At 37.7% G+C, this 24,295-nt stretch overlaps 1 protein-coding gene and 1 non-coding gene across 5 annotated transcripts in view; one reads left to right on the plus strand and one right to left on the minus strand.

The window, feature by feature from the left end:
- Positions 1–20,323, plus strand: part of FERMT2 (FERM domain containing kindlin 2) — a 70,988-nt gene extending 50,665 nt beyond the window's left edge. For 2 of the 4 annotated variants that reach the window (XM_059695727.1, XM_059695716.1), the window contains exons 5-18: positions 922–955; positions 1,260–1,484; positions 1,594–1,696; positions 3,136–3,243; positions 6,995–7,129; positions 7,810–7,859; positions 9,276–9,400; positions 13,494–13,600; positions 13,706–13,927; positions 16,386–16,409; positions 16,926–16,946; positions 17,494–17,618; positions 17,926–18,067; positions 19,044–20,323. In XM_059695727.1, coding sequence (XP_059551710.1) covers positions 922–955; positions 1,260–1,484; positions 1,594–1,696; positions 3,136–3,243; positions 6,995–7,129; positions 7,810–7,859; positions 9,276–9,400; positions 13,494–13,600; positions 13,706–13,927; positions 16,386–16,409; positions 16,926–16,946; positions 17,494–17,618; positions 17,926–18,067; positions 19,044–19,217 — 1,595 coding nt within the window. In that variant the 3' untranslated portion in view covers positions 19,218–20,323. The remainder of the gene's footprint in view (positions 1–921; positions 956–1,259; positions 1,485–1,593; positions 1,697–3,135; positions 3,244–6,994; positions 7,130–7,809; positions 7,860–9,275; positions 9,401–13,493; positions 13,601–13,705; positions 13,928–16,385; positions 16,410–16,925; positions 16,947–17,493; positions 17,619–17,925; positions 18,068–19,043) is intronic. The other 2 variants (XM_059695736.1, XM_059695746.1) reach the window with 2 other exon arrangements.
- On the minus strand, positions 14,146–14,247 carry LOC132224146 (U6 spliceosomal RNA). Its single transcript, XR_009450603.1, has one exon. It is a non-coding gene; the product is annotated as a U6 spliceosomal RNA (small nuclear RNA).
- Positions 20,324–24,295: the final 3,972 nt, after the last annotated feature.

Consider the following 24,295-nt stretch of genomic DNA (forward strand, 5'->3'; position numbering starts at 1 on the left):
GCTATCAGTTGACCAATTCAACAAATTATTAGTTATGTAGCTATACACCTACCTCTTTAATACCAAGGAATCAGAAGGTAAAAGAGACAATATCCCTTCAGGGTTTTTCACATAAAATGTACCTTTGTTAGCCTCTTTCCAGGGCAAAATTTTTATCTACCCTTTTACTTTTTTTCTTTTAATTTTTTATTGATTAAGTTATTGCATATGTGTTCTTATCCCCACATTACCCTCAGCCCCCACCTTTTCTTATTTTTAGTTTTTTTTTGTTAATCCTCACTCGATGTTTTTTTCCATTGATTTTTAGAGAGAGTAGAAGGGAGGGAGGAGAGAGAGAGAAATACCATGTGAAAGAGACACATCGATTAGTTGCCTCCCACATACACCCTGACCAGGGCCAGGGATGGAACCTGCAACCCAGGTATGTGGCTTTGACTGGGAATCAAACCCAAGACCCTTCCATGCTCAGGTTGATGTTCTAACCACGAGCCACACCGGCCAGGGTTACCCCTTGACTTTTAATATTTTGTTTGTAAATCTGCTGGAACCAGTTTAGCTATTTACTGGGAAAACATTAACATACAATTATTTATGTGAATTAATTCACTTACATTGAGCTGTCTTAAAACAGGGTATGGATTTCAAAGGGTGATAAACATAGACATGTTGTTACTAGACACTTGACCAGAGCACAGTTTCATGTTTTTGAATTGGACAGAAAACTTACTGTACTTAGGTTTTATCTTCTAAGGTTCTTTACTCTCAAATCCACTTGAAATATGTACTTCAGGTTTTGATTCGCAGCTAGGAAAAATCTGTTTTTCCTTTTTTCCATTTCCTTTTCATTTTCATTCTTTTGTTTCTGTCTTCTATTGTTGCCTTTCCTTTACCTTCTGAATTCCTTTCTTTCCTTTCCTATAGGCACTGATGTTCTTTACATTGGCCCTCTGAAAAGGTGAGCCTTGCCACAATTAAAAACAGAAAACACGTTGGTCTGCTTTAGCTATATCTTTAACTTGCCTTCTAATTCTCTTGAACTGATTTTTCCCCCCAGAATTTCCCTCAACTTAATTATATTCATTTGGCCTTGATATTATATGATCTAATGTTACACAAGTAGAGTGTTAAAGTTAATTTTACATGTTTTCAAGACAGGTAAAGTAATGTACTAAGATTTCTGACAAATCTTAGTACATTACTTGTACCTGTCTTGAAAACATGTAATTTAACTTCTAACACCTCTTCATGTTGTATATTAGATATATATATTCAAGGCCAGGACTTTATAGTAAAACAATGACCCCCACTTACGATGCTCATGATGGAAGCCCCTTGTCACCGACTTCTGCATGGTTCGGTGACAGTGCTTTGTCAGAAGGCAACCCTGGCATACTTGCTGTCAGTCAGCCAATCACATCACCGGAGATCTTGGCAAAAATGTTCAAGCCTCAGGCTCTTCTTGACAAAGCAAAAATCAACCAAGGGTAAGTTGTAAAATATACACACGATTGAAGAATTCCTTTATCCAATTAGAGGGAGACATGGTTTACTGAACGTGTTTTACTTTGTTCGCTGCCCTTGTTAACTCTCCAGGTGGCTGGATTCCTCGAGATCTCTCATGGAACAGGATGTGAAGGAAAATGAGGCCTTGCTACTCCGATTCAAGTATTACAGCTTTTTTGATTTGAATCCAAAGGTACCTAGGGTTTAGAGGAATTTCTTTTTCCTTTTTGTTTTATTCATTTGGATGCTTGTTTTTTGGAAGTTGGTGGGATAAGGGAATATTTGTAAATAGCAAATCTTGAATTGTGGAAACCCAAAGGATTAGACAAAGGCATCTGTATTTTAAATAAATGTATTGTTTTAGTAGGTTGAAAGTATAAGTAAATTTTTTTAAGATAATTGAATTTTTGGTTGATTTGTATTTTAAGGGCACTAATTTAGTAAAAGAAACAGAATTGGTAAAGTTCGTTTTTGGATTTTTTTTTACATAGCTCTCTTAAAGTGCACTTTAGGTAAAAGAAACATTTCTGAAAAGATAACCTTTTCAATTACCTTGATTTCAAATTATATACCCAAAGATGTTGCTTAAAAAAAATTGTTCTTTAAGTCTGTGTGTCTTTCTGTCTTATAACCAAACATTGTAATATATTTTTACTTACTGATTGCTACTGAAGTACTTTGTTTTCCTGATAAGATTTAAATTTACCATGAAAATATGGAGTATTTTACCCCAGAAAAGACATGGCACAGAGATTTAGATCTTTTGTTTCCCTATCATCCGGGGCAGGGAGTCTCTTGCCTACCTTCTCATCCTTTTTATGCCTAGATTATAAGTCTAGATTTTAATGTATATTGTTATCATTTTTATTAAGTGCTTAAATAATGCATTGTATAACAGTAAAAAATATAGAACTATAAAAAATCTTTGTAGTCCCTTTTCAGGGCATAACATACCTAATTTTAGTAAAATCAAAATTTTGGAGACATTAAGTACATTTGCTGGAGGCAAGAAAGGGATTATGTATTTTGTTAACATTCTAAGATTGTATCAATACATTACTATTAATTTTTATTAACTAAATAGAATCAGTAACGTAGGTAAATCTTTTCTACAAGTCCATATATGTACCCTCTATTTTGGATTTTAAAATAGTAACTGTTTCCAAGGACCCACCATTTTGTCTGGTTATGCTCTTCCACAGTGAGCAAGATGTTCCTGAAATAATTAATTTACTCTGATTATGATATTTTAGTATGTCAAGTTGCAATAATAATACGGAAGAGCAATCAATTCTTACCTTTAATGTCTTCAAGTTAGATTTTGTTAAGGAATGTATTATCTAATGGTTATTTCCCTGGAAAATACCATACAGAATCTATTTTTAATATTGAATAATAATCTTTTGACATATTTCATTGCCATTTTTAATGCAAAATTAGATGCAGATATATTCTCTAATCCTATAGGTATATTTCTTTCTTATTATTGCATATTTGATAGTGAATAAAATCCCAGAAAAGAAAATACATTAAGTTTTTCTTGTAAAGCTTTAAAGTGAATATTCAGAGTTTTCAAACTTTTGAATGTTAAAAGTGATATATTATAAAAGAATTGTGTCTCTTTTGCTGCAGTACGATGCAATCAGAATCAATCAGCTATATGAGCAGGCCAAATGGGCTATTCTCCTAGAAGAAATTGAGTGCACAGAAGAAGAAATGATGATGTTTGCAGCTTTGCAGGTAGTGAAGAGTATTGGTGAATGGGACATTTGTGGGGGAAAGGATCGACGATTACTTTTAAATAGTCAAGTGGCATATTAATCCAGTAGCATTTTAATAGTATTTACTTTTTACTATGTAGAAAGTGATAGACTCTTAGGAAGGCAAAATAAATATATGAATTTTGTTTAATATTTAATTCTATATAAGAGTTTAGTGGTATACGTAATAGTTACTTTTCTGCATCCTGTAGAAGAACAGTTATCCTCCAACACCCCAGATGTATGTTAACTATCCAGTTTTCCTTTGGGAAAAAAGTCAGATTTTTATAGTAAAAGTCAGATTTCTGAAAGCTTACTTGTGTAAATTCATAAACAGTTGGAGATAATATTTATAAAGTGGGCTATGGTAGAAATACCTTTTAAGAAGATAAAAATTTAAAAACTAGTGAAACTAAACATAAATATCAGTAAGTATTTAGAGTCATAATCCTTAAGAGAATAGGCAGATTAAACCAGTATTTTTCTGAATGTAGTTCTTGCACACCACCTGCTTCATAATTACAGTAGGGTTTATTTAAAAAAATGTCCACTTCATCACTGCAACTCCCTTTGATAAAATAACTTCAGTGTGGCATCCACAAATCAGCATTCATAGAGGCACTGAGGTCAGATTAACCACTAGATTAATCTTTCTTATATTTCTGGTACCTGAGTAAGGCTTCAGTAAATGTTCTTAGATATGGTGGAATTCTGGTTTCACCTGAAGTACTGATTAATGCAATAATCAAAATTGTATTCCGTTACGAAAAGTTTTCACTATGATTTTTCCCCTTAGAATACAAAAATGCTCTCAATGTCCCAAATGCTTCTATGCACTTAGAAAAGTTTTCTAGTGAAGACTCAAAAATTGCCCGTTAGAGAGGAAGATCAGCTAATTTCTTCTTAGTTTACATGATGAAAGAAGACAATGGAAATGAAGCCCAGAAAAGGAAAATCTGTGATGACAAAAGAATTAGTTTAATCAGATATTTTCTAGAGAGTAGTTAAGACTTTTCTGTTGTGCCTTTGGATGTGATTCAGACTGTCTGAAGAATTTCTTGAATTAAATTCTGGAGCAATTTTATTTTGAAAGTCCCTCACTTGGTTATGACTTTCTACCTACATCTTTCTCGCTTAGAATGTGGGCTTGTAATTTTTTAGTGAGGATTTTGTCAATGACAGAATAATAATACATGTAAAAAATATGGGGAAATCCACAATTTTTTTTTTTTTGTCGTATTTCCTTTTTGTCTTTTTATTGTAAAAAGTAGAGGCCCAGTGCATGAATTCATGCACAGGTGGGGTCCCTCGGCCTGGCTGGCGATTGGGGCATCTCACCCAGTCCCCATCGGGTCAATCGGGGTTGGCCTGGGGGCGGGAGGGGGTGGCGGGAGGTTGGCTGGTCCACCCCATTGGGGCCAATCAGGGCCTGTAGGGGGAGGGGCCACTGGAGGTTGGCTGTGGGAGTGCACTGACCACCAGAGGGCAGCTCCTGCATTGAGCGTCTGCCCCCCTGGTGGTCATTGTGCATCATAGCAACTGGTCGTTTGGTTGCTTAGGCTTTTATATATATAGATAATGCATTCTTTTTTAAAAGCCAACATATTATAGTGTTTGGCATACAGTAGGTGCTCAAGAAGTATTTGTTGAATGAGTATTCCTAGACATATTGTCACAGAAATGGGATTATTCTGCAGCTTTCCCAAGCCAGTGTACAGGCGATATTCCATTTTAGTGTACGAAAAAACACCTCAGAAACCATAGATTTTAATTCATGGAAACTGAATGTCCCAAAGCACAGCTCTCCTGGGCCATTTTAGAATCTAGATTTAATGAGAGAATTTAATATTACAAATCCTTGAGTTGTTAGATGTCTTCCCAGAGACTGACCTGAAGGCTCGAGATAGCCATCCAGTATCAGAAGGGGGAAACTTTGAAAGTATGGGAAAGAGAGGCCTACTGTTTTTTATTTCACACCTAGCCTACATTCTGAACGATTGTGTCTTTGGGGTTTCTGGTTCCTTGTGGTGTAAAATTTGCAGTAGTAAAAAGAAAAAGTAATTCAAGTAAGAAGCTATGGATAAAAAATGAAGTAGTTAATAACACTAGTTTTTTAAAAAAAAACCACACACACACTGGTATTTAGAGAGAAGGAGGGAGAGAGAGAAACATCAATCAGCTGCCTCCCACACACTCCCCGACCAGGGATCAAACCTGCAACCTTTTGATGGCAGGGGACGATGCTCCAGCCAACTGCACCACCCGATCAGGGCACCACTTTGTTTTTAAAGCATTTAATCGAAGAACTTTTGCATCAGAATCACCTAAGGCACTTAAGAAAACTGCAGTTTCCTGCTGAACCCAGATTGGCTGATTCGGAATCTCTGGGAGTAAAGCAAAGAATCTTCATTTTTAACCAGCTCTCCACATGATTCTTAATATATTCTGACGTTTGAGGCCACTGCCTGTGAAAGCCTCCGCCTACCTTATTCTCCATGACTTGTGAACTTGAAAGTACTGCCACTGTAAGGATCTCATTTCAGCACAACTGAAGGCATAACCACAGACTTTTCATTACTGAGTCACTAAATCTTAGAATACAGAGGAACATTGATAATCGGCCTCAGATTCATTCATTAAATGTTCCCACGAATAGATTATGTACTGTGAATATACTTCAGACATGTGGAGTGCTACTTAGGGCTTTGAAAGGTAACTGATTAAGGGTTTTAAGGTTCTGTTTACCTTTGTATAAAACCTCTGTAAGGTTTAACATCAAAATGTAATCGATAAGTAATAGTTGTTCTAAGTCACTCACCTAAGTGTATTTAAAATCATGACTAGCAATTCTATACCCAAAGATTTTCCTATTTACATAAAGGATTGTTATCACTACTTGTGTATATGTCAGTATTTATGTGTGGTAAACATTGTCTTATCATTCTTATGTAACAATATAAACAACATCTCCCTCTGAGTGAATTTTCAGCATTGAATTAAGGAAGGGGGAAAGTGCAGCCTTAGCTTTCAATATGATCGTGATAACTAACTTTCCCTCTCTGGGTAATAGTGTGATTATAAGGTAATCAATGTTATTTCTACAAATGGCCTATTGCATACTCTGTTCATTCAGCATTTATTGGTTCCAGGCCCTGTTCAGGAAATAAATAGTGCAGTAGGGGGGAAAAAGTCAAAAATCTCTGCTGTGTAGGGCTTAGTGAAGGGTGTGTTAACACTCTAAGGCAATGATGGCGAACCTATGACACGTGTGTCAGAGGTGACACGCAAACTCATTTTTTTAGTTGATTTTTCTTTGTTAAATGGCATTTAAATATATAAAATAAATATCAAAAATATGTCTTTGTTTTACTATGGTTGCAAATATCAAAAAATTTCTATATGTGACACAGCACCAGAGTTAAGTTAGGGTTTTTCAAAATGCTGACATGCCGAGCTCAAAAGGTTCGCCATCACTGCTCTAAGGCCTAGGCCTCCCATGAATTTATTCGAGTATGCTCAAACACCCTATTCTTTTGGATAAATATTAGGAGACTTAGGACATTGATTTTGGGTGCTATATCCTTTATTTTCCTATCATTCAAGTTCCTGTGTACTTTTATCTTTTCAAATTAGGTGATGAAAAGCATTCACTATAGATGTAGATAATAATCGAATTTTCAAGTTTTACATTTAGAACAATCATTTAAATAAAATGTCATTTCTGGTTTCAGTATCATATCAATAAGCTGTCAATCATGACATCAGAGAATCATTTGAACAACAGTGACAAAGAAGTTGATGAAGTCGATGCTGCCCTTTCAGACCTGGAGATTACTTTGGAAGGGGGTAAAACATCAACAATTTTGGTAGGGTGAATCTTTTAACCTACTAATTTACTTTGAATGATGCTTACCTTTTTGTCAGTTTAACTTCTCATGAAGTATTTGGGGGGTGTAGAGAAATATTTAATGCTTTAGAGAGTTCAGACATCAATTTTTCAGAAACTTTTAAAATTAATATTGTGCCTCCAATAAAGATACAGATCTTCTGATACTCTGCACATTCTCTTACAAGTAGTCGTAGAACATTTCTGCAGAGGAGAAGTTAATCTCAAGTCATGGATAAATCCATTTAGTGCCCTCCAAATTTGAAATACTACAAAAAGAAGAGGAAAATTTTCAAATGTTAAGTTTAGTTTTATGGCTTTTAAAGCTTAGGAATTAGTTATATAAGAAACACTTACCTTGGGCTGTTAAGATTTATAAAATTTCCATAATGCAGACACAAACAGTTTTAGCTGCATGAGAATCAACAATACATTCTTGTGGGTTATATAAATTGCCATTTGATCATATTTTATTAGCTTTTTATGACAAAATGCCTTTGTACTATATGACCATATAATACAATTGTATCTTTAACATCATTGTAATCTGTATTTTAAGTAATTTTGTTTGTTAAGTAAGCTGGTTCTTGTTATCAGATACCAAACATTAGAGTTTCTCATTTGAAGAAAAATAAGAAAATGATTAAATTCTTTCCCTAGGGTGACATTACTTCAATTCCTGAACTTGCTGACTACATTAAAGTTTTCAAGTAAGTACGTAAAACGGAGGGATTCCACATACTAATGAATGCTAAATGTCAGTTTTATAGTTATATTCACATTACTGAAATTTATGTTTAGCCTGTAAATTTGTAAAAGTACTTACCAAATAGAACACTGCATTATAATGAGGAGAAATAACCATTTTTATCAACTTAAAATCAAAATATTAAGTTGTTTTCTTAAGGCAAAAAAATAAAAAGACTATAACCTAGGTTGCATCATGTAGATTGTGAAATGTACAGTGATATATAGTACAAAGCGACTTGTCTAGGCAAAAGCATAGTCTATACTGAACCGTTACTGCCAATTATTTCCTTGAGCCCTAGATTCTGTTGAATTCTATTTCATTTTTTCATGGAACATTTTATAAGTAAGGTTTCAGTGTATGTTATCTAATCTAGACTTTTATTTTTTTAAAATATATTTTTATTGATTTCAGAGAGGAAAGGAGAGGGAGAGAGTTTAACTTTGGGTCTCAACCAGTATCAACCATGAGAGAAAATCATGGATCAGCTACCTCCTGCACACACCACACTGAGATCGAGCCCACAACCCAGGCATATGGCCTGACCAGGAATCAAACCATGACCGCCTGGTTCATAGGTCGATGCTCAACCACTGAGCCATGCTGGCTGGGCATGTTAGCCTTTTAAACAATCTAGACGTGTTCCACAGAATCACTAGGGCTAGGCATTAACGCAGAGGAAAGGAGAGGTGTGGAATATAATAAGTATAATATCATGGAATAAAACATTTGCTGTAGCTAAATATAAAACACCTCACCATACATAACATTTCTGAAATAAGGGTATGATTTCAGATGCTGCTGCCTCTCCCCCGCCTTCTTTGCATTTATACACCTTTTTCATCTTCCTGAACCTTTCTTTATCTGCTCTCCTCCTGACTGCCTCTCTTGGTTATATTTGACATGGGAGTGGCAAGTTAAAGTCACCATTGAGCTACAGCCCTGAGAGACACAAGCACTTGCCTCACTTAGTCATGTGAGGTAGGCTCGCTGGTTCAGAGGCTCCAAGGCAGCCCTGCAGACACCGGGAACCTGTGGGTACTTCCAGGACCTAGAATATTTCCAATTCCTGACATTTACTTCACCTTTCTTTTCCCATCCTTCCCATGTGACCTGCTCGTGATACAGGTGGCTACAACTGCAGGAGTACTAGAGTGTTGGCCCTGCGGTCTTTCTCCTCTGCCCACTCACTGTCTGTGGGGTCCTCCTGTGGAGATGGACTGGGAGGGAAGGGGCCAATCGGGAACAGCGGGATTGACTGGAACACAGGCCGAGGGAACTGACTCAGCAGGTGTAAAATCTGGCCTTGGTGCTGAAACAAAGCATTGATAACAGTATTTCAAAAGTGGTTTTTCTCTTCATTCTATTTGACACACAGGCCAAAAAAGCTGACCCTAAAAGGTTATAAGCAGTATTGGTGCACCTTTAAAGATACATCTATTTCTTGCTACAAGAGCAAAGAAGAAGCCAGTGGCACACCCGCTCATCAGATGAACCTCAGAGGTAAGCCTTGGGATGACCACTGCTGGTGGTAGAATATCCATTAGCTAATATTCACTACCCTACACTTTGCTGGGAGGGAAAGTTTTTCCGCAGTTTGTGCGCTCCTTTCGTACTTTTATATATATATTTAACTTAGTTCTCATCTTAGACTATTTGTTGTTTCTTCACATTGCTCCTTCTTCACCTCTCACCTGATTGGAGCCGGGTTCAGGTGGAAGGAGAATTTTCACTCCGGGTTCACCGGCTGCTTCTACAGCTGGAGGACACCTGCTTGCCTCGTGCTGTGACTTCTCTGTAGGGCCTCCTGCTAATCTCATCGATTCTTGATGAGCCTCTCTTACTTGTGATGTTGTTCGCTAAAGCCACCTGACTCACTTCCAGTTCAGATACCACTTCCTCTAGGAAGCCATACCCCTGAGAACCACTCAGATAACCTTAACTTGAAAATGCATTTATACACCTAATCTACTGAACATCATGGCTTAGCCTAGCCCACCTTAAACATTCTCAGAACACAGTGCATACTCCCCCCCAAAAAACAAACAAAAAAACCACTGGCAAGATAGTATACTGCAGCCAGTCGGTTTACGCCGGTGATCATATGACTGGGAGCTGCAGCGCTGCCCAGCATCGTGACAGTATCATTCTGATTATTCTGCATATCGCTAGCCCAGGAAAAATCAAATTTCCAAATTTGAAGTGCAGTTTCTACTGAGTGCATATTGCTTTCACACTATCGTAAAATCAAGAAATCACTTTAAGTGGAGCCATTGTAAGTTGGGGACCGTCGGTACACCCATGGCACCGGCATGCTTGGTAAAGGAGGCAGCAGATTGGCTCCTCGCTGCTCCATACTCTTTACAACAAAGGCTAGAAAACTAACATACATTTTCCAGACTCATTTCTGGACTCTAAACAGATGTATTCGCATGAGCCTTGAGTTCCCAGCCGAGTAAAGGATTGAGAGGCAGAGCTGAGGAAGGAGTGGGGAGCTGCAGGCACTGGACCAGTGCTGCTCAGCTCCCAGTTCCCGGTTCCTGGCTCCTGGATTGCAGTACAGCTGCACTCCTCTGGGAGGCAGCTCTGAAGTGGTGTCAGGGAGATGGTTATTCCTGTCAGCCCACCCCAGACTCTTTGGGTTGCATTTTACATGTGCATTTATTATACGTAAAGCAACCTGGACAAAAGCACCAAAGAAAAAGGTCCCCTAATTCATTTCACAAAAATGATTCCCAAAATAATTTTACTTATCACTTAAAATACAGATGTGTTTTTCCTGCTCTTTTTTTAGTACACTTGAATGTTAGGGTATTTTTAGTATATTTCAACAAAATTTCCAAATCTCTATCTGTATTTGCCCAGTAGATACCTGAACTGTTGTTTTATATTTATATGCATTGTAAAAAATAAAAATAAAAAAGTAGAAAACCTCTGGCTTGGGGAGCAGACTGCTATGCCCAGTGTTGGAATTCTGTAATTTTTCTAAAACTTTGCATTGGTCTCACTGCCTTTCTCTCTCAGTCACATGAGTTTAACTTTGGGTCTCAACCAGTGTTTGTTACTCAGAATCCATTTTAGCTTTCTTGCTCACCTCCTGAGCTTCCCAGAATCAGCTCAGATAATCCACTCCTGAATCAGAGAGTAGCTCTGTCTTCTGGCCTCTGTCCTTTCTGTCCCTGTTATATCCTCAGCCTTCTCCCTGAAAGACTGCAAAGTCAAGTTCTGGTGTGGAGAACAACTCACAAGGTGTTCTCCTCCCACCTCTCCCAAGTCCTCCCAAAGGGGCACTTTTCCAGCACCTCATGCTGAGAAGATAACACTAGAGAATCTAATGGCCCAGGCTCTGCCCTGCCACCAAACAAGCCCAGTGGTTTTGGAAAAAATAACCGATGTGAACCTCAGTATCTCCCTCTGAGAAGTGAATCTGTTGGACTAGATGCTCTCAGGCCCCTGAGAGATATAAATGCAAAATTCTAAAAACTTCAGTTTAGCCCGGCTGGCATGGCTCAGTGGTTGAGCATCGACCTATGAACCAGGAGGTCATGGTTCAGTTCCCAGTCAGGGCACATGCCCAGGTTGTGGGCTCGATCCCCAGTGTGGGGCATGCAGGAGGCAGACGATCTATGATTTTTTTTCTCATCATTGATGTTTCTATTTCTCCCTTCCTTTCTGAAATCAATAAAAATGTATTTAAAAAATAAATACAGTTTACCAAATATGAATTGAAACCCAGTGCCACAAACTGCTGGGTACTATTGAGACATGAGCAAGAACAAATAATAGTCCCAGCCCTCAAGATGTCCAGAGCATGTTGGGAAGATAAACAATTACAATTGAGGCAATAACTAGTACTTTAAAAATTAAGTAACAGGTCAAAGCGGGTAAGGGTATTGTTTGGGTCAGTCTTCAGGACTGGTGGAGAGAATTAGGAAAAACTTGGTAGGGGAAATGCTGTTGGACTTAGGATCCAAAAGAGAAAACAGATCTGGGAGCTGGTAGAGTCTTCCAGGCAGAGACTGGTGTAAAAGTGCCTGGAGAAAAGCTGGGATGCAGAATGTAATCAGGAGACGGATACTTCCTAACAGATGTTGAATCTGGTTCTGCTAACATGAGAGGAAAAGCAGGAGGAGTTGGCAAGAATTAGTGGATAAAAATGTTAGGGAGACTGTTTCTTAAACTGGCAGCAGTGAAGTGCCACTGAAAAATTAACCTGAAGTGACAGCATCCATCATATTTATATTGGCTTCAGTTTAGAGGAATAACTTCAGATAGTGCTAGTGATCCATGTTAATGCTATCAGTACGGATGGAGAAAGGGTACAAATTGGGTAGATACTGAGGAAGTTCAATCCATAGACTAGGTGATTGACTTGGGAGGGGCTAGAAGGAAAGGACTTGTTTCTAGCTTGTGCAGTTAGGTGGATAGGGTGTTACTGAGATTGAGAAGAAACACGAGCTAAGTTTGGGGAGAAAGATGAGTTTAATTTTGGGATATTTTAAATTTGAGGTACTTGCCCTGGCTGGTGTGGCTCAGTTGGTAGGAGCATTGTCCCATACACCAAAAGGTTGCAGGTACGATTCTCAGTGCACACACTTGGGTTGCGGGTTTGGTCCCCAGCTCTAGTCAGGGCGCATGTAGGAAGCAGCTGATCTATGTTTCTCACGTTGATGTTTCTCTCTCTCTCTCTCTCTCTCTCTCTCTCCCCCTCTCTAAAAATCAATGAAAATGTCCTCAGGTGAGGATTAAAAATAATAATAATTAAATTTGAGGTATTTGTGGGATATCTTTTTGGAGATAAGCTGTAGGCCATCGGATCATGGGAGAGATCCATGCTGCAGATACTGCTATGGTAGCAGTTAGCATGAATGGTAAATGTAGCCATTGGAATGTCTAAAATATAAGAAGGCTAAGAACAGAACCTGCAGAAGACTCATTTTTAAGGAACAGTGCATATTAGAGGAATAAAAGCTTGTAAAGGAAACAAAAAAGTGTAAGATTATAGAAATAATATACAGTAGAAGCTGATTCAAAAAAGACACAGTAACTCAGCATCAAATGCTACAGAAAAGATAAAGATTGTTAGCTTCCATAGGATTTAGCCACATGGAATGGTGGCCTTGATTAAGAACAGATTTGTTTTTTTCCTAACCAAAACACAATTAAGTTAGAAAATAATTAAAGAACGACATTTTAAAATCCCTATACATTTAGAAATTTAGAAATCCCAAATAACTTAAGATTCAAAGAACTTAATGATATTAAAATAGCACATATCAAAACTTGTTGGAGGGCAAGTTGTGGTTTTTGGTAATGCCTTTTCAATAGGACCCTTTCCTTCTCTTCTCAGTCAGGTTTTGTGGGTTGTGAGACCACAACCTTTGAGCCATTACCTCTCTGTATTAGATCTCTCTGATTCTGCTCTATCCAAACAAAACCTGGGCATAAAAAATTCATTCCCTGATTTATAGATTCCACAACAGCAAAATTCTACATGATAAGATGATGCCATAAGATGAGGGATCCCTTTATTGGCATGGGATTTCTTAAAAGTAAATTTAACTATTTTAATAATTAATTTTTTTTTTTTTTACAGGATGTGAGGTCACCCCAGATGTAAACATTTCAGGCCAAAAATTTAACATCAAACTCCTGATCCCAGTTGCAGAGGGCATGAATGAAATTTGGCTTCGTTGTGACAATGTGAGTTTTCCAGTTCCTTAGCGAATTAACCAGCCATCCTTACGTTTTATACTCAAAGGACCCATCCTGAGATCCAGCTCATACCTCGATATTCCTTTTCACCAGGAAAAGCAGTATGCCCACTGGATGGCAGCCTGCAGATTGGCCTCCAAGGGCAAGACCATGGCGGACAGTTCTTACAACCTGGAAGTTCAGAATATTCTGTCCTTTCTGAAGATGCAGCATTTAAACCCAGATCCTCAGTTAATCCCAGAGCAGATCACAACGGATATAAATCCTGAATGCTTGGTGTCCCCTCGCTACCTAAAAAAGTACAAGAACAAGCAGGTACTTGATTCATCTTATTCCATCTACCGCTTTCTGCTGGTTGATTTTACAGTTTTGTGCACATACGTTAACTTTAGTTTCTCCTCTTAAACAAAACTTTTTAGTCTTAATTGGAAGTCTAAATGTCATCAGGTGATTAGAAGATAAAATTGGAAATAAATAGCTTTCAGTCAGTTTAATAATTTAAAAAATACCTTTATCTTTTTCTGATGTTTTTTTTAAATGTGTAACGCTTCACGCATTTGCATGTCATCCTTGTGCGGGGGCCGTGCTAATCCCTATCGTTCCAGTTTTTGTGTCTGTGCTGCCGAAGCGAGCACTGTTACCTTTATCACTTAATGTGACAGATAATGAGGTGGGATAGTGGGGAGTATATTTATTCTAAACAACTTGAGGAAACCAATCTGTTAACAGGAATTAAATATGGTCTTAATGCTTTGTGTTCCTTAATTCATGCAGTTTATTCATTTCCCACCAAAAGCTATAGTGACTCTTTTTACTGTGGACATTGACTTTTCCAGCTTTGGAAGTAAATTTACAAGGTAGAGATAGTCTACATTTAAACATCATCTTTTCTTAACATTAACAGTCAAAACCTAACCAAGATTTGCATAAAATGGCAATATTTGGCAAATTTTCCTTGAAATTCACTGCTTTTGTTCACTTTGTTTAGAATTCCTTTCCTGGAAATTAATACTATAAAAGGATGGCTATTTAGGAAAATGGTTCTTTGGAAACAACATAAAAAGGTTTTTTGCAGGGGAATTTCACTTGGGATAACCCCAGTGTTCTCCACACCAAACATCCTGCCATAAAAGGAAAAGCTTCAGTTTGGAGGATGGGGGTGGGGAGTGAAGATCTTTAAAATAAATATTTTTATCTAGTATCATTTTGATCTTTAAGAAATAATTTGAAAACATTACTGAAAAGGCCCAGAACACTTAGTAGTTCTTAACTTTAAATATAATGCTTATCATATGAGCCTAATGTCACGTAAGTAGAAATTTAAAATGTTCGGAAGTTTTAATCAAGTATTTCTTTAGGTTTCTGGGGTTGTGTAAGCTACATGGAAATTGTTTATCCCACAGTCCTACGATGTGGGAGTAGTAAGGAATGGAGGAAATGCTGCCCTGGGGAGCTTTGTGGAATGTAGATTGTAAATTAAAAGGCAAAGTGAATCAAATACTAATTTACTTATTTTTATTCTTAGTAATTTCATTTTAAGATTATTTGCAAAGAAACTTGTTTCAGAAAGTAGATTCATTTGCCTTCAAAGGCAATGAATAAATTCAAATCTTAGCAATCATATTTTCACTATCAAGTATCAGGGGAAAGGATCTTAAAGTATGGTTATCAAAACAACCAAATTTTGGTTAGGTATTATTTTCTTAGAAATTTTTTAAATGATAGGTTTTCACTTTAAAATGTTCCCAACACTGGATGTTTGACTGTCCTTAACTGGCAGGATGGCAGTATGTGTGTGGTCGTAGTTAAGGATCCTTCTAGCCTGTCTCCCACGTTGGCATCTTATCAAATGCACATTCTTTTTAAATATGTTTTTATTGATTTTTAGAGAGAGAGGAAGGAATAGGCATAGAGAGAGAATCGGCTATGAGAGAGAAACATCAGTTGGCTGCCTCCTACACACTCCCCACTGGAGATCAAGCCTGCAACCCAGGCACGTGCCCTGACTGGGAATCAAACCAGTGACCTCTTGGTTCATGGGTCTACACTCAACCACTGTCCCACACCAGCTGGGCACACATTATCTTTTAATCCTCTTTCCCTAATAGACTTACATGTTGCTCTCAGAAGGGAGAGACCATGTATTGCCCAGACACCTGGTAAGTGCTGGTAGGCAGGAGTTTCATTACTATCACTTATCGGGGTCATTGGACAAAGTCCTCAGTAATTATTTAACCTGTATAACCCGGTGGCCTTTCGGAGTTAGTTAGGAAGGTGTGTAGGCCTGGGGTCATTCATCCCTACCAGGGCATGAGTGCATTGTTTTCCTTTGGGTCCATCAGTATAGCCTTTGTTATATACGGTATATATTTTTAATATATTTTTATTAATTTCAGAAAGGGAAGGAGGGAGAGAGAGAAACATTGGTGATGAGAGAGAATCATTGATTGGCTGCCTCCTGCACACCCCCCACTGGGGATTGAGCCTGCACATGGGGCATGTGCCTTGACCGGGAATCCAACTGTGACTTCCTGGGTCATAGGTTGATGCTCAACCACTGAGCCATGCTGGTTGGGCTAGCCTTTGTTATATTTAAATCTACTTGAATTCTTCAAAGCTACATATTCAACTTGCTATGGATATTTTCACATGAATATGACTCCCAGACAATTAACATGGCTTTATCCATGTTAATCCAAACTGCAATGGACTAATATGTTTATAGCGACCATTCCTAGTGTAGTGTATGGCATCTCTTTATTTTCCCTTCCAGGAAAAAGGATGCAAAAAACAGATGGTAATTGAGGTGTTTGTTTTTCTTGTGTAAATAAACAGTATGGGCACTACCTATGTTATGCCTTCAACTTATGTCTGAAAAGTGGTGCATGGATCATGTTATCTCAATCTGGGACAATATTGAAGGCTTTAAAATATTAATTTTGATTTTGCTACTAAAATAATTAGTTTTGCCCTAACCAGTAAGAACTGGTACATGATGGGGAAAAGGTATTTGCTCTTTTAATTTTCTCTCTCAACCTTCTCTACCCTTAATTTTAGTAACACTTAACAATCTAAAATAATGTGGAGTGTTTCTCAGTATTCTAAATGGAAATAAATCACTGCTTCCTCATTCTCATTTTCCTGCTTGCATTTACTTTGCTTGGTTTCCACCTACAGTAATTTTTGCATGGTTTTTGGCTGGAATATTGGTTTGCAGGTTATCGCAACTTTTTCTTTGCTTCATTGCCATTTTTTCTGATTGCCTTTTTTTCTTTCTGCTTCCTTTTTCTTTTCCTCGCATTGCCATGTACAGCCAGGCTATATAAGAGACTTGGTAAGTTCTCCATATTTACTACAAAAAGAATAAAAATATTAAAGCCCTAGCTACCATCTCCCCTCATGTATTAATTTCCTTCCATTCCTTGTGGGAGTAGCCTTCCTGAAGTGAGTATAATTTAAATTAAAATTGAACTTTTCTAATGATTCCTTTAGAAAAACTTTAAAATTATTATGGTAATAAATATTTCTGCTATAAACTTGTATTCTAGGTTCTCATTCTGATCATATATCTTGATGCTAAATTTAAAACTTCAGTTATCAGACATGTGTGTCCTTGGAATGTGTCGAGTGGCAGTTTCATATTCCTAATAGTACTTTTTGTTTCATGATATATGGAAACTGAAATTAAGAAGAAAGATATCAAGGTTTATTTTGAAAAGTCATTTTACTAAAATTCCCAAATGTAGGTTTCTAATTTCAACTCTTGCAACATAGGATTTGGGGGTGGAATGCACAGTTTAGTTTTTCAGTCTTTGTCTTGACTCTGCCATGAAACAATGCTGTCTACTGTGAAGGTGATGTTGATGTTCAATCATGTTTAGATAACAGCAAGAATTTTGGAGGCCCATCAGAATGTAGCTCAGATGAGTCTAATTGAAGCCAAGATGAGATTTATTCAAGCATGGCAGTCCTTGCCGGAGTTCGGCATCACACACTTCATGGCAAGGTCAGTGGTTCTCAGAGCACCTATGGGTAAACCTCAATCTGTGCCTTTTTATTTAATCTACTTCACGTAATTAAATGATACCTTTAAAGCCACTAACTGAGATCCATTAACCTATTTTACAGTAAAATTTAAAGATGTTGGAATATGTTTTGTAGACTTATAATTTTTACATTAAACATTCAAAATGATTGCATTTCTGTTTTTAATTGTATAAGACTGGCTCTATTTTTTAGAGCTAAAGTGCACATCTGGAAAAAAACACAGGCCAACATGTCCCCTCACCCCTAATACGTTTTTAATGCTATAGGTTCCAAGGGGGCAAAAAAGAAGATCTTATTGGAATTACATACAACAGACTAATCAGGATGGATGCCAGCACAGGAGACGCAATTAAAACCTGGCGTTTCAGTAACATGAAACAGTGGAATGTAAACTGGGAAATCAAAATGGTAAGCTGCAACAGTATTACTGGAAGACTGCTAAAAAATTAGTAAATGTAAGAATAAAAAGCCCCATAAGTTCTGAGGATTATATGTACCTTTACTTCTTAAAGTGTAAAACATGGGTAGGTATTCATTCCCCACTTAAACTTGCTTATTTCATAATTAGCTCATTTATTAAAATTCTAAGAACTTAATGATCTGCTTGGAATATTGGCTTATCTTGTTTAAGGTTGTCTTTCTATAATGGATAAATCCCTTTCACTCACAATAGCAGCTACTCTTGAATGAACGCCTACATTGTGCCAGGCATATTAGATGTTTTACCTTTGTACCCTATTTCTGAAGCTCAGCACAGCTCTGTGAGGTAGATGGATTATCCCTACTTTCCAAATGAGGGCATAAAATGTAGAGACCTAAGGGCTGTCATTGTCCACGATCACACACTTAGTAAGAGAATCAGGATTCAAACAGATGTTGAGGGCGCTAAAACCTGGCACTTCTCCTACCATATATCATACTGCCCCAATGCATTGCTATCATCTAAAATAAACAGAATCTTTTACTAATTAATCATTTGTTTTAAGATCCCTGGGTTTGTTGCATCTATTCCTGTTACTTCATTAGAGTCTCATATTTCTGAAATATTTAAACATGATACCTAAAGGTTAAATATCTAAAGCAAATATTAAACACAGGAAGTAGGTTTTTCTCCCAGGACTTGAAGAGAGACAGTCCCATTAATCGAATCACCAGAGACCATTGGGAACTTAATGACCTAAGCCCCTTGCCTTCCTTTCCAGAGCATGAGTGGGAGGGAGGCTCGGAACCTTTGCTTATGCTTTTGGACTTACAGGCATTATTCGTTTAGGATTAAAAAAGAGTATTTGAGGATCAAGTATTTTATAATAGAACAGACCTTCGCTGGGACCCCCACTCATCTGGAGTTTTGCTGGGACTTAACAGTCCTCTGTCTTTGTTCCAGGTCACTGTAGAGTTTGCAGATGAAGTCCGATTGTCCTTCATTTGTACTGAAGTAGATTGCAAAGTGGTTCATGAATTCATTGGTGGCTACATATTCCTCTCAACACGGGCAAAAGACCAAAATGAGAGTTTAGATGAAGAGATGTTCTACAAACTTACCAGTGGTTGGGTGTGAATTAAAGTACTGTGTAATGAAACTCCACGGCCATAACAATATTTAACTTTAAAAGCTGTTGTTTGTTATATGCTGCTTAATAAAGTAAGCTTGAAATTTATCATTTTATCATGAAAACTTTTTTGCCTTACCAGACCAGTTAATATGTGCACTAACAAGCACGACTATAACCTGCTCTCATGATACAGTATATGAACTTGAATATGGCACACATTCCTTAGGGCCAAGAATTGAAAATGAAAACCAAAGTAGTGGGCAAGTCAGGAACGAAATGTCACTGATGTAAGCTAGCCAAACTAAGAAACTCAAGCCATCTACTTTACAGCTATCCAGGGCTTAAACTATATGAAGTCTATTTATCATGTTTAATGCATGTGTTTTAATGTATGTTTAATTTGACCTAGTGTTCTTAAGATCATACTTCTGGTAGCCATTTGAACTCCTCTCCTCCCCCAATAAATCAGGCCTACAGAGGATGCCTGATATTTAATGTCATTGTTTAACCTTGAAGGAAAATGCTGTTAGTCTGTTACACTTGGTTTGTTCGTTTTTGTCCTTGAATGAGCATGTATGTATATTGTCTTGTGTTTTTATTTTTACACCATATTGTATTACAACACTAGTATTCACCAGCATATTCACTGTCTGCCTAAAATATGCAACTTTTGCATTACAATATGAAGTAAAGGTCTATGAAGTATGCATTTTGTGTAACTAATGTACAAACACAAATTTTATAAAATTGTACAGTTTTTTTTAAAAAAATTACTCACAACTAGCAAATGGCGTAGATATGTAGCATCTTTACATTAATTAAGTGCTTTAAAAATATTATTAATGTGCAGTTTTAATATCTGCTAAATTAAGAATGACTTCAATATAGTCATGATTTGCCATAATGTCCTTAACTCTGATGCCTGGACTGGCCATGTTCTGGTCTGTTGCGCTGTTACAGTCTGCATTGGTGCTAGTCAAAAAAATTCCTAGCTCACATGGCCCAAAAGGGTGCCAGGGAGGGGTGGATTACCAGTATTGTCCAATAACCCATGGTTTAAAGACTGTATAAATGCATTTTATTTTAAATAAAAGTAAAATCTTTTATTTAATGTTTCTTTATGTATTTCTTGTTTACACGGTTTACATAGCATTTATTTTGTAGAAATGAACTTTTGCCTTTTGGAAATGCTTTGCCTACATCTTGTGTTATGAGAAACAGTTTGCTAGTATTCCAAAGTGTTACTAGATAGGATAGATTCTTCTTTAAATTGAGAATTTCTCACTTTTCCTACTATTTGAAAAAATGAGCTGCATAATATTTAAATGTTAGAAATGTAGTTGTAAACAAAAATACATGAATAGAATTATTGACTTGAGCAGAATTTGTTTTAAATAGCAAAATGACTCTTGGCTTTAAAAGATTCCCCATTTATTCACTTACTCCCTGATACTGCTATCATTTCATCATTCAGATGCAAAACTTTAGTCCTGGACTTTCTCCTTTATCTGTTATACTTAATCAGGCCAAGTCTTACTGATTTTCCCATCAGGCAAACTTGTGTCTTTCTCTTATCATTCATCACCAGCACCAAAATGCAGGTCTTAGTCCTGTGCCTGCCAGGATGCTGCAGACTCTTAGAGCAAAGCTCTGATCACACTCTCCATGGCTTTTCTTCATACTCAAAGGCCAGGTCATGACAGGTCTTGCCCCGGAATTTAAGAGCTCCTTTCCATTAAAATAGTTTTAAGTAATATATTCCCTTTCCTTAAGTACAGGTCACCAATGTGTATAATCACTTGCTAAAGGCCCTAAGCTATATGTAGACTATGACAACCCAAGTCCTTTATAGTCCCAACACCTTCCCACAAGTGAGGACCGCCTCTGCTGTTTCCACCTCTGGTTTGCCCCACTGCCCTCACTGCGAATTTGCGGTGAATTCAGCCCCAGCACAGCACCAGCTATATTTTAGCTCTGACTCCTGGTTGCCCAAAGCATAAATGCCAAGTCCTCAGTCAGGTGCTCAGAGGTCTCCCTAAAGAAAAGTCCAGGACTAAAGCTGGTCTGTTTCCCAGCTCTCATTTTCATCCTTATCTCCCAACATCCTGCAGTCCGATCAAACTGGACAGATCACATTTTTCAGACACTCACCCATCTCCATGTTATTTCCCAAGTCTTCCAGTCTCAACCTGTGCAATCTCATCTTTCTAACATTTTAGAAAGAAAGAAAAGTGTGCTTTCTTCCATTAATACTTCTAATTTTCGGGGGAGGGGGTGAGCTGAAGGGGGTCAATGGGAGGAAAAAGGGAACATATGTAATACTTTCAACAATAAAGAATTATTTAAAAAATAAAAAAATACTTCCAAGTTTCCTTGCAGCCAGAAATTTTCTCTTACCCCTCTGAGCTGCACTGAGTTTGGCCCTTTAGGAACTTACGAGCAATCATCCTTATTCAGATTGAGTCTGTCCTATTGTCCCTATTAAATTATTAGTTCCTTTGGAAATCAAGGAATTATTACAACTTAGTATTTTTATAGCCTCAGCACAGTTTAATACAGAGGAAATGAACATGTTTTCTGCACAGTAACTGTATTATGAGTTTTGCTAAGTGCTTTCACATACATTACCTCTTCTAAAGAGTCATACAAGCTCATTTTATAGATGCGGCTCAGAGGCCATGTGACCTGTTTAAAGTCACACAGCTATAATTGGTGCCAAGCAGAGTTGGAAGTGAACCCAAAGGAAGTGAACCCAAATTTCTATCTCCCTATCCAGTACTATTAAAAACAAACCCTTCATTCCTCAAAAAATAAGAAATAGAACTACCATATGGCCAAACATTTCCACTGCTGGGTGTTCATTTGAATAAATCTAAAACACTAATGCAAAAAGATATATGCACCCCGATGTTCATTGCATTATTAATTTTTAGAGAGAGGAAGGGAGAGAAAAATCGGTCAGTTGCCTCCCATAGGCACCCCAACTAGGGATCGAACCTGCAGCCTGGATATGTGTCCTGACCTGGAAGTGAACCCACCACCTTTTGTGTACAAGACGACATTCCAACCTACTGAGCGACACTGGCCAGGGCCATTGCACCGTTATTTACGACAGCCAAGATATGGAAGTAACCTAGGTGTCTATCAATAGATGAATAAATAAAGATATACATACATACAATGAAATATTAACCATAAAAAGAATGAAATCTTGCTATATGTGACAACATGGACGGGCCGTAGTTTGCCCACGGCTGGCCTAAAGGTTATGCTAAGTGAAATAAGAGAAAGGCTATATGATTTTGCTTATATGTGGAATCTAAAATACAAAACAGACAAACTCAGATACAGAGAATAAATTGATGGTCGCCAGAGAATTCCTCTCTAAAAATTAATATAATAATAATGCAATCAACTATGCTGTCAGACAGATCAAGGTGATCACTTTGTAAAGTATGTAAAAGTCTAATCACTATGCTATGCACCTAAAACTAATATCGATGGGAGGGTGACAGGGTGGTGGTGGAAAAGGTGGAGGGATTAAGAAGTACAAATTGTCAGTTATAAAATAGTCATGGGGCCAGGAGCAGTGTGGCTCAGTGGTTAAGCATTTACCCATGAACCAGGATTGATTCTCAGAGCAAGCACATGCCCAGGGTTGCGCACTCGATTCCCAGTAGGGGGCATGCAGGAGCCAGCTGATAGATGATTCTCATCATTGATGTTTCTATCTCTCCCTCTCCTTTCCTCTCTGAAATCGATAAAAACATTTAAAAAAAATAGACGGGGATATAAAGTACAGCAGAGGGAATGCAGTTATCCAATCATATACTAACTATGCTGGCAGATCAAGTGAACGCTTTGTAAAGTATGTAAATGTCTAATCAATATGCTATGCACCTAAAACTAGTATCAGTGGGGCAAGAGTAGGTTTACAGCTGTTTGTATGGAAAACAACACAATCATTAATAAATAGTAATACAAGAATAAACTATTTTTTTGTACTTGCAACTGTAGCCTACTTTTGCCCACCCTGTAATATTGTATGTCAACTGTAATTGAAAAACAAATTTTAAAAATTGTTTTTTATTTTGTTTAAATTTTGAATGAATCCTGAGGCACCCAACTGTGGTCTCTGCAGAGGCAACGTCAGTCCCTGGAAAGAGCACTGGCTGGGCCTCCAGAGACGCAGCGTCAGGATGCCGCTGCGTGTGACTCGGTGTCGTGTGGCCCAACCGACCGACCTTCCCGGCCTCTCTTTCGCTTAAATCAGCAGGCTAGACACCTGGAAGCCGCAGTGTAGTTAATCAGTAATCTTAACTTGCTACAAATTATTTTTTTGCACAACCTTGACTTCAGAACTCAGGGACCTAGAGACATTAACTCCTCCCAACGCCCCGCCATGAGTGCAGACCTAACAGATACTGGACAGCCTTGCTCTGCGGAGAAAGCCCCGGCATCTATGCAGAGTAGCATCCAGGAAGAGGCTGTTTACTGAAGCTCTGTGCTCTCCAACAAATTAACTGCGTGTCTGTTTGAACTGCTTTGGTTTGACAGCTCAAGAATGGGGGAGAGAGTGCAGAGAGTGACAGGAAATGGGAAATTTTAAGTCTGGGTAAGAGGAGTGAAATTCTCAGAGTGGATCACAGAGCAACCCAGAACAGGAAACTGAGTAGCAAAAAAAAAGCCTTATCTGGCGACCTTGTTTCCCATGTGCTGACTCCTCTTGCTTTCTCTGCTTTATTTAATAAACAATTCAGACTTTCCCAGGCTGAATGTGTACATTAAAATTCTGTTTCCGTAGTAAACAGTTACCAGCACACACATACCCCTAGTTGAGTTTCCCTTTTGATATATTTGCATGGGCCTGCATATACTAAAAATTACAAGCACTTAAAATAATTTGAGACCATTATTTCATGAGATCTAATTATAGTCTCATGTGGCTTCATTGGTCAGGCATTATCTGCATTTCTGCTCAGGGAAATGGTCCAAGTTCAATGTTAATTAAATTTGTGATAAAAATAGCAAGATGGGTTGAACATATCTGTATTAATATGCTTAGTAGATATTGCACGATGAA

This window comes from Myotis daubentonii, chromosome 1 (genome assembly GCF_963259705.1).
Source record: "Myotis daubentonii chromosome 1, mMyoDau2.1, whole genome shotgun sequence".
NCBI classification, from domain to species: domain Eukaryota; kingdom Metazoa; phylum Chordata; class Mammalia; order Chiroptera; family Vespertilionidae; genus Myotis; species Myotis daubentonii.